Here is a 13869-nt window from a genome sequence, read left to right as displayed (position 1 = left end):
CCAGGTTCCGCGCAGGCGCGGAAGACGGATCGCACGCGGCTAAAAGGCGGGTCTGCTCAGCGGGGTGGGGGAGGGGACCCGGCGTAGCAGGGTCGCGGTGGGCGCCACTTGGTGTTGGGGTGTCTTCTCGGTGGTCACCTCTGCTCCTGGGACTCAGGTTACGCGGTGGCCGCCTTCACGCCGGGCCGGCCAGCGGTATCCGGGAGGTGAGCAACCGCGAAGGGGAGGTGCCCACTGGCACTTCCGGACTCGTGAGGCTGCGTTGCGCGCGGAGCACTCTGGGACTGTTAGTTTTCGAGATGGAACGAGCGGCGCAGCAAGCAGTGCCTCTGGGTCAGGTGAGGGGGGCGATGCGCAGTGCCTTCTGTGATTTGTAGTCCACGCCTGGCTCCGAAGGGGCAAGGCAGGGAGTCCTGCCCTGAGCCCTATTTTGCGTGGGCTGTTGGTGGGACTCGGATTCTTACCCGGGGGAGGGAGGATAATCCAGAAATACCTCAGGGGCCTAACGTGAAAGTCACAGGATGCGGATCAGGGGTCAGTACGTTTTTCTGTATTGGAGTAATAGAGCAGTTTTTTAAGCGGTTTCTGAGCGAAGACAGAAACTGCGACGCTATGTACAGTAGCTCATCCAATCATGACAAAATCTCCCATGAGCTCCATTTGACAGTTAAGGAAACCGGGAGGAGAGGCTGAGTCTTTGCTCAGATTTCCACTAGGCATCATGCCTCAACTCTCCCCTTCCTCACCTCCCTGGAGCCGCCCCTGGGACTTATACGGGCAAGGCCCACTTGGTGGGCTGTCTCAAAGGAGAACTGGGTGGTGGGAGGCCGGATTGCTGCAGGGGAAGTAGGAAGGAGTGTGTGTATCAGAGGCCCCTGATGCCCCAGCCTGCCTTCATCCAGCCTCTCTCCACAGATGGAAGTGTTTCAGGCCCTGCAGCGGCTGCACATGACCATATTCTCCCAGAGTGTCTCACCCTGTGGGAAGTTCCTGGCAGCTGGCAACAATTATGGACAGATAGCTATCTTTAGGTACTCTTGCCCCTGCTCCCCACTGTCCATGAGCTCTGGCACTTGGCTCCCTGGGGGGCTAATGCCCCCTTCTTCTGACACTCAGGCCCCTCTCCCCTTGCCCTTCAGCTTGTCTGCTGCTTTGAGCTCCGAGGCCAAAGAGGAAAGTAAGAAGCCCATGGTGACCTTCCAAGGTGGGTGCAGGCATTGAGTCTGGCTTGGGGGACCCCAGGGTGGATGACAGGAGAAGGATGAGGTCACTCAGGTTCTGTGCTTCCATTTAGCCCATGACGGGCCCGTCTACAGCATGGTCTCCACTGATCGACATCTGCTGAGTGCTGGGGATGGGGAGGTGAAGGCCTGGCTTTGGGCAGAGATCCTTAAGAAGGTGAGTGTGAAGCTGGGGGAAGGGTGAGGTACCCAGACTCAGAGAGAGCTTTTGAGGTCACCCAGTGCATGGGGTCACAGAGAGTCGGACATGATTCAGCGATTGTACAACAAGCGTTTCTCTCCACGAAGGGCTGTAAGGAGCTGTGGCGTCGTCAGCCCCCATACAGGTGAGCCAGGCCCTGTAAGCAGAGGGCACCTGGGGCTGAAGGTGTCACCACACCAGAGTTGACTCTGCTTTCCTTCCCCCAGGACCAGCCTGGAAGTACCTGAGATCAATGCTCTGCTTCTCGTGCCCAAGGTTCGAGCCCTTCGTAAATTTGGGGCTCTTCCCTGTCCTGTTTTTGGCCCAGATTTTGATCCTTCCCCTCTCCCTGGCCTGACTTGACCCTGACTTCTGACTCCATCCCGCCTTCCTCTGCAGGAGAATTTGCTCATCCTGGCGGGGGGAGACTGTCAGCTGCATGCAATGGACCTTGAGACAGGGACCTTCATGGTGAGAAAGCAGGGCCGGGGGAGCGGGAGCAACTGCATTCCTCCTGGGTCTTGTCCTGACACTGCCCCTCTCCCTGCAGTGGGCCCTCCGGGGCCACACGGACTACATCCACTGCTTGGCACTGCGGGAGCGGAGCCCCGAGGTGCTGTCGGGTGGCGAGGATGGGGCCGTGCGGCTTTGGGGTAAGGGAATGTCGCATTGGAGGGAAGGCTGGTGGTGAGGGAGGCTGGGAAGAGGAGGGTACCTCTCGCGGTTCTTCCTCCGCAGACCTGCGCACGGCCAAGGAGGTCCAGACGATTGAGGTCTACAAGCACGAGGTGAGGGCACACCCAACACTCTGTCCTCCCTTCTTCCTTCCTGGGCATCTCCGATGTCTTCACCTCCCGCTCTGTGCTCCTCCCTCCCAGGAGTGCTCGAGGCCCCACAACGGGCGCTGGATCGGATGTTTGGCAACTGACTCGGACTGGATGGTGAGCCAGGCAGCGGGCAGGCTGGGGTGGCAACTCAGGCCCTGTCTGGCTGAGGGCCCGTGGCTCACGGTAACTGGGGACCCCCACCTTTCTGCCCAGGTCTGCGGAGGAGGCCCAGCACTCACTCTCTGGCACCTCCGATCCTCCACACCCACCACCGTCTTCCCCATGCGGGCGCCACAGAAGCATGTCACCTTCTACCAGGACCTGGTGAGGCCCTCTGTCTTGTTTTTGCCATCCCTGCCCCACTCTCCCTCCAGCTCTGAACTCTGAGCCCCCTCCCTGTCTTCCACAGATTCTATCAGCTGGACAGGGCCGCTGTGTCAACCAGTGGCAGCTGAGCGGGGAGCTCAAGGCCCAAGTGCCTGGCTCCTCCCCAGGACTGCTAAGCCTCAGCCTCAACCAGCAACCAGCAGCCCCTGAGTGCAAGGTAGGTCCGGCCGGGGGTGGTAGGGACCCTGGGAGGCCAGGGCGTGGGGTCAGGTCAGTCACTCTCCTGTTGTTTCTAGGTCCTGACAGCCGCGGGCAACAGCTGCAGGGTGGATGTCTTCACTAATCTGGGCTACAGAGCTTTCTCTCTATCCTTCTGACCTCCAACAGTGTTTCCACCTCCATCTCAGGGGTTCACAGTGTTTTCTTTTTTTTTTTTCTTCTTTTTTTGATACAAATAAAATTAGTGGCTTTTTTTTTTTTGAATGTGCTTTCTTCCCAAGAATGGAGGCCAGGTCGGTGTAATGATTTATATATTACTCTGTCTGATCTTGATACATAAATACCCATCCCCATCCCCGACCCGCGGCTGAGGGCCAGGGGGCTTAATGCCTAGAAAAGATAGATTTATATAAATTTGATAAACAGCTCTGCCACACGTGCCCCTGCCACCCATCTGGGGTCTCTGGCCCCCAAAGCTGGCCCCTGCTCCCAGTGAGCCCTTGCCCAGCCTTCAAGGGAGGGGAAGGGCACCAGCCGCCTTTGGCAGACAGTCGGGACCCATGGCTCCATTGGCCAGAAGAGAAAAGTGAGTCAAGAGGGCAAAGCCAGCCCTGCCTCTTCCCGGTGCTCAGGTCCTTCGGAAGAGGGTGCTGAAGAAGCTGCCGGCCGGCCCGGGGCTCAGGCGCAGGGAGAAGCGCGTTGGGGCGGGGCGCGGGGCGGAGGCGGCCGCACTCAGCTCTTGCTGGCGTTGCGAGCGCAGCTGCTGACCAATGACCACCTGCATGTCGTCCTGTGGGCGGGCGGGGCGGGTCAGCGTCCGGCCCGGCCCCGCCCCCGCCGGCCCCTCCCCGTCGGCCCCGTGCGCCCCGCCCCTCACCTGCCAGGCCTCCAGCTCTTGCGTCAGCGCCACCTTCTGGCGGATGGTGCGAAGCAGCTCCCGGGAGAGGGAGTCCCGCTCCACAGAAACGCGGCTGAGCTCCAGGGACAGTTCCAGGACCCTGCAGACGAGGGGGCAAAGAGCAGGTCCGAGGACGCCGGGGCTTCAGCATGCAGGGGTGGTGGGGGGCTCCTGGACCCAGGCGGGAGTGAGACCACTAATACGAAACCAGGGAAGTCAGAGGGCCCCCGGATCAGAGTGGGGTTCCGAGGCCCAGAAAGGCCAGTGTGTCCTGGGTGCCTGAGCCGGCCCCCGTCTCCGGGCGGTGGTGAATGGTTGCAGATGCTTACTTTTTCATGGCCTCGTCTCGGTCCGAGAGGGCGCTGCTTAAGGCCTCTTCGGGGTCCTGCACCCGCAGTTCCTTCTGCCTTTGCAGTTCCTCCCGCAGGGACTGTAGCTCTGCCTGCTGCAGCGCCATCTGCGGGCAGGGTAAAGTCCAGAGAGGCAGTTAGGCCCCTGGGTGTCCCAGCGCTTGCTCTTCCAGGCAGTCCAAACTCTAGTTCGCTGCCTTCCCCTACCTCCCACCTCCCATCTCCATCTGCTCCACAAACAACCCTGACAGCTAATGGTCCTGTGCTGGAGATGAATCTTATGAGTGCCTGGTGGGGTGGGGTGGGGTGGGTCGGGGTTAGATGGATGGTCTAAGCCTGCAGGAAGGATGCATGGAGGAGATGGGACTTAAGGGGGGGTGTAGTTCAGGAAGTCTTCCTGGAGGAGGTGACATACAGACTGGCTGTTGAAACTTGATGGCAAGTTTGTTGGGATGAAGGGGTATCCAAGTAGAGAGATTCGTGGGCAAAGGCTTGGAGGTGTAGATGGGAAAGAGAAACTGACATTGAGAGGGGCTTTGCATCCAATACTATGCTCCCCCCACCTCAACCTGTAACCGGACCACTTCCTCCTCCTCTTCTCCCAGTATCTCCTCTGGGCTCAGGGATGCTCCCTTCCTGGGAGGCTCCAACCTCTCCTGGGGCGAACGCTGCTGGCTGGACGCTTCTTGGGTCTCCGGGGATAGAGTCGTCTGTCCACCAAAGAAATCAATCAGGGCAGTGTCAAACCTTCTAGGGATAAAAAATGAGGGGCGGAGTCTGCAGCCCTCCGGAATAGTGAGTGTGGAGCCTGGTGGGCCGAAAGCTCACCAGAGGATCGCCGCTTCTGTCCGCTTTCTGGTTTTGGTCCTGGTCGCTGTCTAGGCTGTGGGCGAGCTCTAACTGCAGCGAGGCTCCCGAGAGGTCGGCGTCCTGGAGGCGCGACTCCTCCTCCAGCTCCGAGACGCGCCGCTGCAGCCTCCGCAGCGCGCTCAGCGCCTCCTCAGTCTCGGAGCGCGCGCGTTCCAGCTGCGGCCGCGGAGCGAAACCGTGAGCGTCAGCCAGATGCCCCCGCCGCCAGCCGACAGGGGGCGCCAGCGCGCCACGGGAGTCAGGCACCCCCATGCGTCCGCCCCGCCCAGCACCGAGGTCGGCTCCCGCTCCCGCAGCGCGGGGCGGCCGTGGGACCCGCAGTTCCCCTCGGCAGATGCCACTTGCCTCACCTATAGAGCAGGGTCCCGATGAGCGCCCAGACTTCAAAGTCTCCCGTCACCCTCCCTCCAGTCCTGCCCCATCCGGTCACCTGGAAAAGCCCCGCCCCGTCCCTTACCTGGCCAGCCTACCTTCTTACTAAAGCTATCACCCAGCCCTGACTGATCATCTCGTCTCAGCCAGGGGACCTGCTGAACGTCTCACACCCTTCCCACAGCCATGTAGCATTACCACCCATCTCACAGATGGGGAAACTGAGGCTGGTGTCCCACAATAGTAGGAAGGGACCCTGGGATAAGAACCCAGGTAATCTGACTCCAAAGCAAGTGCAAGCTCCTACAATCTCAAACATCAAGGCATACTGCCTCCTTCCATTTCCTTTCCTCTGTTTTCACACCCAGACCTGGTCCAGGTCCCCATCACCTCCACCGGTGAGCTCTCGCCTCAGCCCCATCTCTGGCCTCCAGCTGCTGGTCTCTGATGCATCCTAGAACCACCATCCCCGCTCAGCCTCTCTGTGGCTCCCACTTGCCCTTGTGCTAATGCCTTTGCCCTTCTGGCCAGGCTGCTAGGACTCCCGGTGACCCAGCTCTGGGGTCTTCTCCCAGGAGGCCCCGAGGCAGTGGCCCAGGCCCCCAGCCTGACGTGCCCACCCACCCCAGCCCTGCCAGTCACCTCCAGACTGTGCTCCCGCCTCTCCCGCCTCAGCAGCAGCAGCTCCTCATGGGTGGCCTGCAGCCTGCCCCGTCCCTTCTCCAGCTCCTCACGCAAACCTCGAATCTGGGCCTCCAGGTCCTGCCGGCGACTCTGGAGCATCTGATTCTGGGGAAAAGCCCATCAGAGCTAAGAGTGAAGGGCAAGGCTGCGCCCAGACAGCCCCCAGGCCAGCCTTCCCCGCTCAACAGACCCCCGGCCCCAACCGGCACTCACCTCCCCCTGCAGACTCTCCAGCCGTGTCCTCAGCTCTGCCGCAGCCAGGGCCTGAGCCTGGCACTGCCCTTGAAGGCTGTCCAGTTCCCGCTGAAGCTCCTGCTCAGTCTGTGAGGCCTGGGGATGGGGTTGGGGGTCAATAGAGCCCTCGGCTGGCCCATGCTGCAACAGGCCCAGCACGCCCACCCCCAGACGTCTGCCCCTCCTTGCCGGGGGACCCAGGGTCAGGGCTGTCCGGCCTGGACCAGCATGCCCACCCCCACCAGGACCGGGCGTCCGCCCCCCCTTGTTGAGGGCCCCGGGTCAGGGTCATCCCACCTGGGCCAGCTGCTGGCTGAGCCGGAGGTTCTGTTCGCCGAGTTCACTGAGGGCCCGAGCCCGCTCCCGGCCGCTGTCCTGCTGCTCAGAACGCTGCTCTCCGAGCTGGGCCCTAAGGGCCTCCACGTCCCTCTCCAGTTCCACTGCCCTGGCCTCCCACTCGGCTCCCCGGGCTGCCAGGCCCCGGCGCAGTTCATGGTTCTCCTGCTGCAGCTGCTGTGGGGCCAGGACAGAGGGGACAGTGAGACTGGAGGGGACACAGAGCGACAGCCAGAGGCCTGAGCGGGGTCCCAGGGGGTCTGAGGCAGGCCTGAGAGCCAGAAAGAGGACAGAGCTGGGTGGGGAGCGGGCAGAGGGGGCAAGACGCAGCCTCGGACAGTAGAGGAGGCAGAGGAGCCGTCGAGAGGTTTCTGGAGGGGCTGACCCTGGGCCTGAGCTGGGCGAGGCTCCCCAGTGCCCACTCACCGCTGGCTGCCGCCGGAGCTTCTGGGCCCGAGGTTGCAGGCGCCGTTTTTGGCGCCTGAGTCTGGCAGAATTGAAGCCCCGGCCCATGGCCTCACACAGCCGTGTGCGCTGGAGATTCCGCCTCTGCTCAACCCCTCTCCCCCAGCTCCTCCTGGCCAGCTCCCTCTAATTAACCCTGGGCAGCCGCACCCCGGCCCCACGCCTCTGCCCGCCCTCCCCCAGAACCTGTCTAACCAGCGGGGGGACGCTCCTGGCACACCCAGAGGACCAGCTTGGTGAAGGCTGGCAGGTCAGGGGCCAGCATCTGCCCCGTCACCCCTCTGTAGACTTCCATGCAGGACGGTGATGCTAACCATAGCTGCTACGATAATTAGCAAGCCCTCCTGCTAGGGCTTCACCTATATTGTTGTATTTAGTCCATGGGAATTAGAATCCTTTTGTTGCTGTTTAGTCACCAAGTCGTGTCCGACCCTTGCAACCCCATAGACTGTAGCCCGCCAGGCTCCTCTCTCCATGGAATTTCCCAAACGAGAATACTGGAGCGGTTGTTATTTCATTCCCCAGGCGATCTTCCTGACCCAGGCATTGAACGCGCATGTCCTGCATTGGCAGGTGGATTCTTTACCGCTGAGCCACCAGGGAAGCCTTTAAAATCCTTAACATCTTCATTTTACAGATTAGGAAACTGGGCCTCAGAGAGGTGCCTTGCCCAGAGACACACAGTGAGTTACTAGAGCAGGAATTCTAACCCAGACAGCCAAATCCTTAATCAAATACTGTGGGGGGTGGGGGGGGGGTACAACACAGCTCGAGGATTAAGCCCACCAGTCTGGGGTCCTATTGTGCTATTTTTCTGGCCAATGCCCAGCTCTGCTTCTGCTTTGTGGTCAGGCAAGCTCCCTAACACCTCCAAGTCCCATCCATCCATCTATTCATCCATCCAGTATTTCCTGAGCTTGCCCCATTTTGGGGTCTGGCTATCAGCAGTAAGTGAGACCACCAAATTCACTGTCTGAAACAGCTTCGAGTCCAGAGGCAAATGAACACATTTGAACCAGGTAGTTTCAGAGAGGGGCACATTTAGGCCTGTAAAGAAACCCTGGGAAGTGATGAAGAGGAGTGAGGTGCGGTGGGGGCTCCTTCAGGAGGAAGTGGTGTCTAAATTGACTCCTGCAGGGCAAGAAGGAAGAGGGCTACACCAAGGAGCAGCAGGTGCAAAGGCCCTGAGGCAATAAGTGTGGGTTACTCAGGGACTGAAAAAAGGCCCCCTCAGAGGAGGGACCACGTGGCTGAGATGAGGGCAGGGGGGTCACTTAGGACGTTTAGGCTCTGGTGAGAACTTTTGGTTTCATTCTAAATGAGGGGGAGCCATTGGAAGATTCTGGGCAAAGGCCGAAATGATCTGATTTGCAATTTTTGAAAATCCGTTTGGCTACCCCGTGGAGAAGGAACTCAAGGGGCAAGGTGGAAGCTGGGGACCAGTGAGGAGGCAGCTGCTGTGTCTGGAGCAGAGATGATGGCCCTGCGGCCAGCTTGGGGAGATGAGAAGTGAGTAGACTCGGTGTCTAGTTTTAAAGAACAATCAACAGGACTTGCCAGTGTGGGAGGAGAGAGGTCACGGAGATGCTCAGCCTGGGGCTCTGAGGTGGGAAGCTGGGGGAGGACAGCAGGTGATGGGATCACGGAATCCAGTGCCACTTATGTTGAGATGCCCATTAGGTGGCCAAGTGGAGAGGGTGTGGGGCCGACAATATGGATACAGGAGTCAGTGGTGTCCTGGGTGTGTAGGGGGCCAGATGTGACGCCCAGGGTGAGGGTGACCACAGCATGGGCAGAGGGAACTGTGTGCATCTCCCAGAACTGAGTGAGAATGGATGAAGATCATGCGTGGAAAGCGCTTAGACCAGAGCCAGACAGCGAGAGCGTGCCCAGTATCTGTTGGCTGGGGTTTGTGCAATACTGCCGAGGAGCCAGACCCAGGTTCAGAGAGGGCCAGCGGCTTGCCCAAGGTCACACAGCCTGGCAGGGATCTGAACTCAGGTCCTGCCCTGCCTTCAGAGACCGCGTTCTTTTCTCTGCAGTGGGCAGCCTCTGGGACGTTTAGTTCCCCGATCAGGGACAGAACCTGCATCCCTGCATTGGAAACACAGAGTCCCAAATGCTGGACCGCCAGGGTTGTCCCGGAGCCCATGTTCTTAACCACTGGGCAACACTGCCAGGGAGACTGGTCCCAGCCCCGGACTGCTGTTCCAGAGGCAACCCCTCACCCCACTTTTGTCCCTCTGCCCCCCACCTGGGCCCTGCCCCTCCACCCCCGAGCCCTGCCCTCTGCCGCCAGCTCACTTCCTCACGCTCGGCGTGCTGGGTGTTCAGCGTGTCCAGCTGCCGCTGCAGCTCCTCATTACGCTCCAGAAGCATCTTGCCGAGCTCGGCTGCCAACAGCAGGTCTTTCTCCTTCTGCTGCAGCTGCAAGGCCAGGTCCTCAGGCTCCTCAGGCCCTGGGCCCCCTCCCAGGAATGAGTCCCGCCGCTCCAGCACGAAGGGGAAGAAGCCCTCGTCACCGCTGGGGGAGGCGCCCCCTGAGAGCAGCCCGGCCGGAAAGCTGGGCCCTTCTGGGGAGTTCATGACGCCGGCAGCGTCTGTGGGGGCAGGTAGGGCTGTGAGGACAGGTGGTGACAGGGCTCCTCCTCTGCAACCCAAAGGGGTTCGCCCCCCGCTGGCCAAGACACGGCTATCTTGAAATTCTTCACCTGCCACTGGCCCTCTGAGTCTTCTGGGCCAAGAAGGGTTAATGATCTGTGTCTTGTCTGCCGAGTTCCGTTAATGTCCCCAGGGTAAACTGAGGCAGGGAGAAGCAGAAAGAGAGCTGCTCGGGCTCCTGCCTCTGGTGGATGGCTTCTGCCCCCCGGGAACTTGTCCCAGTACTCCAGGACCACAGCCCACCCCAGCCACCAGCCCCCCACTTCCTCTTCCCCAGGCCCCAGCTGTTTTGGTTCACCAGCTGGGAAACTCTGCCCTGAACCCGGGTTCTTGAGACTCAGGACTCAAAGAGATAAATCCAGCCTCTTCTCCCAAGAATTCAGGGCCTTGGAAATGTAGGTGTCCTGACCCCTTACCCTACAAAAGTCCAGACCCCTCCCTTTCTAGAAACCCAGACCCAGGTTCCCTGGCCCCCAGCGCCCCCTGGCCCTTGTACCCCTATTTTCTCAGGTCCCTGCCTCTCGGAACTCAGGTCCCCAGACCCTCAGCCCACCTCTTCTGGACTGCTGGCCCAGGCCCCCCAGTTCCCAGCCACCCAGGGCGAGGTAACAGGTTATGCCTGTGCGGGCACTGCCGCCTGGCCACTCCAAGTTTCTGTTTACTTCCCGCCTGGCCCTGGGGATGGGAGCCTGGCGGCGCTCCGCTAGGGCCGCCAGGGGCCTCAGTTCAAGGGCTCTGGGGCTCAGAAGGGAGGGGACCCAGGGCTTCCCTGGCTTTTTCCCCATGTTACCCCCCACCAGCATGCCTGGGGCTCCCTCATCCACTGTGAGCGCGCGCGCAAGCGCGCGTACACACACGCACTCACAAACACCTGACTTTTCCCTTTCTCCTCTTGGCAGGTGTCAGATCCCAGGCCTCTCCTCAGGACCCAGGCATCCGCGGTCTTCCCAGCTCAACTGCCCCCGGGCGGACCGGGGGTCTCCCCGACGTGGCCCCTGAGGGTCCAGCCCTCTCTGGGACTCGGGGGCATCCCGCCTCCTCGCCCCTCCCCGCACTGAGCTACCAGCTCTTAGCACCTCCACCCGGGCGTCGGGGCCACCAGCCTCTCGACCCCCAGACCTCCGCATCGGAAGCCCAGTCACAGCCTTCCCGTCTTCCTTCCTGCCCGCTCCTGGGTTTCCCGGCCCCCAGCGTCCGGCCCGGCCGCCCCTGCCCGCCCCTTCGGCCCGCGCCCGCTCGGCCCGGCCCGGTCCGCCCGAAGCTCGAAAGCGCCCCTGTCCTCGCGCCCCCTCGGCTCTCACCGACGGCGCCGGGCTGCCTCCGAGGTCCCCGCGGCCCCGGATCCCCTCTTCCGGGGGCGGCGCCAGGTGCACCGCCCGCACAGGTGAGGGGCGGGGTCACGATGCGCCCCCTGGTGGCCGGAATGACCAGGTGGGGCCTGCAGAAAGGCGACTCCACCCAGGTCAGAGCTGCTGACCCATCTTGCTGCCACCGAAAACGACAGGGCCCATTAATTGAGCACCTGCTGTGTGCACAACCCACGCTGAACACAGACGTCGGTTCCCTTTCCCCTCAAAACTGCCCTGTGAGATAGGACATTATTAACGACAGCAACAAATCTAGCGGATATTAAGCACTCTGCTAAGAAAGCTCTTCTTTACTTTCATGACGTCCTCATGAAGCAGGAACTACCATTATCCCCGTTTTACAGATGAGGAAACTGAGGCCCACCACGGATCTATCTTGCTTGGGGTCACATGGACAGGAGTTGAACGTGAGCAGCTTCTTAGGCTGATTCCTGTGTGGCAGGTGAGGACGGCTAAAGTGACTTGCCCATGACCACACCTTAGGCTGTGCTCCTCCCAACCTGAGGCTATCGGCTCCCAGGCTGCAGAGTCGGGGGCAGGGGATGGGGTGAGGAGACTGGGAGGACCCATGGCTGAGTTCCAGGGTTGAGCCTGGGGCAGCCTGGGGCTTGTGGGTGATGCCCCGGCCATGGCCTTATGGCTTCTGGAGAGTCTCCTCAGACTTCCAGGGCTTGCTGGGTCCCTGTGAAAGGGGATCCTGGCCCAGTGAGTGGGGACCGACAGAGGGCTGGGAGCAGTGGTGAGTTGGTAACTCTTTGATAACAGGCTCTCAGGGGAAAGAGAAAGCCTTGACTCATTAATTCTGCCAATTTCTGTGCTATAAATACTCCCTCCAAGGCTGATTATTTTTTTCTTTCTTTCTTTCTTTGGCAGCACTGGGCAGCATGTGGATCTTACTTCCCTAACCAGGGATCGAACCCATGCTCCTTGCAGTCGAAGCACGATTCTTTTTTCTTTTCTTTCAAAATGTATTTGTTTTGGTTGCACTGGGTCTTCGTTGCTGCGCACAGACTTTCTCTAGTTGCGAAGAGCAGGGCTACTCCTCATTGCAGTGCACAGGCTTCTCATTGCGGTGGCTTCTCTTATTGCAGAGCATGGTCTCTAGGCACACAGTCTTCAGTAGTTGCAGCACACAGGCTCAAAAGTTGTCACACATGGGCTTAGTTACTCCAAGGCAGTTAGAATCTTCCCAGACCAGGGATTGAACCTGTGTCCCCTGCATTGGCATGCAGAGTCTTATCCAGTGTGCCACCAGGGAAGTCCTAGAAATGCGATTCTCAACTAGTGTACCACCAGGGAAAGCCCCAAGGCTGATTTCAAGCTACTGACATGACATCTTTGAATATGGAGATGGGCAGAGACGTCCGTATCAGCTTTTGCCAGCCAGTATTGGCTGGGTCCCCTGCCCCTCTGACTGTGGGTGTGTCAGGGTTTCTGAGCCTTGGAGAGCTGGGGTCCTGTCTGGCTGAGTCTTAGAAAAACAGGAGGAAGATGGGAGCTGGGACTCCTGACTTATGGGGAATTGGATGTGAGGGCTGGTTCCAGGCTGGGACTCCTGCGTCCTGGGCTGGGACAGGGTTTCCTGCCAGCATATAGCAGGGCTGCCACCAATTCCATCACAAAGTGGTCTGTGGGCTGCCTTGCCTGGTAAAGTCACCACGTTCTCCCACAGCGCCTGGGCGACAACCTGGTGGACATCAGAGGGCTGGAGGCAGCCCAGCCTTGCCTCGGTGCTGCCGCCCAACTGCCTCCAAACGCCAGGATCACCCAGGGCTCCACCTATACCAGTCCTACCGGGCAGGGGCTGGGCTCACCTGGAGACGAAGTCGTGAAGGCCCTACTCTTAGGAGGTTCACAGTCCACCCCAGGAGGTCGGGGGAAGTGCAGACCTATGTAAACCAGAAATGAACCAATAAAACAACACACCACGGAGTGTAGCTCACAGGTGCTGGCATTGCATGGCTTCAGTCTAGATCCCAGTCTGGCTACATATCGGCTGTGTGTGTCTGAGTCATTCAGCTGCCCTCAGTTTCCCCATCTGTAGAATGGAGGTGATCACAGTCCCCAGCTAATGGAGTTCTGACAATTGAATGAGGGTGAAGGTAAGGTACGAGCAGTTAGGCTATGCTGGTGCTCAGCAGGGCCATAAGAAGTGACTCACCACATGTGTTAACATTACAGTGTATTCCGTCCTCACAGCTGCCCTGTGAGGTCATGACCATTCACAGTTTACCAGCTCAGGGAAGCAAAGTGATTTGTCTGTGCCTGCATGACCAGCGCTTCATCCCAGCTTGCCTGCCTGCCAGCCAAGGTCATTCTTGGGGCAGCTGAATCTGGCCTCCAGGCTCCTTGCTGATTCCAGGTGAAGATGGAGAAGAGGGACAGAGTGGCCCCAGGGAGGCCCTAGCGATACTGGAACAGGTTCAGATAAAAGAAGGGAAGATAATCCAGTCCTCTGGTCTCCAGGCGGCCCTTAAGCAAGCCCGCCTCCTTTAGCCTCCAAGCCTGGGCTTAGCCCTGAATGCTCTCCCCGACCTTCCCCACTGCCTGGTGGGCACCTAGTGTTCCAAATCTTGGCATTTCCTCCTTGGGGAAGCCTCTGCAGGCCTCACAAGGACTCCACTGGGCAGGGGAAGCCAGCAGCATGCTCCACCCCCTCCAACAAGGCAACCACTCCCGGTGTTTTTGACATTTGCAAAGCTTATGAACAATAAGCAGTATTGTTTGGGGCCTTTAAAAACCTTCCTATAAAATGTTTTACACTGAATACATTGTTCTGAAACTTGCTTTTTTTATTTAGCCTGTAACTTCCAAGTTTTTTTGTTTTCCTCAACTTA

General features: G+C 59.6%; 2 protein-coding genes across 6 annotated transcripts; one reads left to right on the top strand and one right to left on the bottom strand.

Moving 5' to 3' along the window:
• Positions 1 to 79: 79 nt before the first annotated feature.
• Positions 80 to 3051, top strand: THOC6 (THO complex 6). 2 transcript variants are annotated; one of them, XM_043456057.1, is made up of 13 exons: positions 80 to 206; positions 916 to 1031; positions 1140 to 1204; positions 1295 to 1398; positions 1530 to 1567; positions 1650 to 1698; positions 1822 to 1893; positions 1973 to 2075; positions 2161 to 2210; positions 2301 to 2363; positions 2463 to 2573; positions 2659 to 2793; positions 2873 to 3051. In XM_043456057.1, the coding sequence occupies exons 2-13, from the start codon at positions 916 to 918 to the stop codon at positions 2951 to 2953; spliced, it is 987 nt and encodes a 328-aa protein (XP_043311992.1). In that variant the 5' UTR covers positions 80 to 206; the 3' UTR covers positions 2954 to 3051. The 2 variants fall into 2 exon arrangements, with proteins under 2 accessions (XP_043311992.1, XP_043311991.1); XM_043456056.1 differs by lacking the exon at positions 80 to 206 and adding an exon at positions 208 to 338.
• Positions 3052 to 3089: 38 nt separating this feature from the next.
• On the bottom strand, positions 3090 to 11036 carry BICDL2 (BICD family like cargo adaptor 2). Of its 4 annotated transcripts, XM_043456053.1 has the most exons (11): positions 10967 to 11036; positions 9716 to 9804; positions 9309 to 9604; positions 6501 to 6716; positions 6183 to 6299; positions 5928 to 6074; positions 4872 to 5069; positions 4607 to 4753; positions 4023 to 4150; positions 3673 to 3793; positions 3090 to 3585 (listed from the first exon to the last, which is right to left on the bottom strand). In XM_043456053.1, exons 3-11 carry the CDS (start codon positions 9588 to 9590, stop codon positions 3424 to 3426), a joined length of 1518 nt encoding a protein of 505 aa, XP_043311988.1. In that variant the 5' UTR covers positions 9591 to 9604; positions 9716 to 9804; positions 10967 to 11036; the 3' UTR covers positions 3090 to 3423. The 4 variants fall into 4 exon arrangements, with proteins under 4 accessions (XP_043311988.1, XP_043311986.1, XP_043311990.1 ...); XM_043456051.1 differs by having other exon boundaries at positions 9309 to 9804; XM_043456055.1 differs by having other exon boundaries at positions 4613 to 4753; positions 9309 to 9804.
• Positions 11037 to 13869: the final 2833 nt, after the last annotated feature.

Source organism: Cervus canadensis, chromosome 32, assembly GCF_019320065.1.
Source record: "Cervus canadensis isolate Bull #8, Minnesota chromosome 32, ASM1932006v1, whole genome shotgun sequence".
Classification (NCBI taxonomy): Eukaryota; Metazoa; Chordata; class Mammalia; order Artiodactyla; family Cervidae; genus Cervus; species Cervus canadensis.
Note: the sequence above shows the minus strand (reverse complement) of the source record. Positions and strands in the feature narration are given on the sequence as shown.

What these genes read in the sequence shown, in the direction of transcription:
- THOC6 (XM_043456056.1), top strand. Translation starts at nt 300, where the DNA reads ATGGAACGAGCGGCGCAGCAAGCAGTGCCTCTGGGTCAG. An exon ending in CTCTGCTTCTCGTGCCCAAG is followed by an intron (nt 1,699 to 1,821) that starts GTTCGAGCCCTT and finishes CTTCCTCTGCAG; the next exon opens with GAGAATTTGCTCATCCTGGC. An exon ending in CAGCAGCCCCTGAGTGCAAG is followed by an intron (nt 2,794 to 2,872) that starts GTAGGTCCGGCC and finishes TGTTGTTTCTAG; the next exon opens with GTCCTGACAGCCGCGGGCAA.
- BICDL2 (XM_043456051.1), bottom strand. Translation starts at nt 9,590, where the DNA reads ATGAACTCCCCAGAAGGGCCCAGCTTTCCGGCCGGGCTGCTCTCAGGG. An exon ending in AGCACGCCGAGCGTGAGGAA is followed by an intron (nt 6,717 to 9,308) that starts GTGAGCTGGCGG and finishes CTGGCCCCACAG; the next exon opens with CAGCTGCAGCAGGAGAACCA. An exon ending in TCAGCCAGCAGCTGGCCCAG is followed by an intron (nt 6,300 to 6,500) that starts GTGGGATGACCC and finishes CCCCATCCCCAG; the next exon opens with GCCTCACAGACTGAGCAGGA.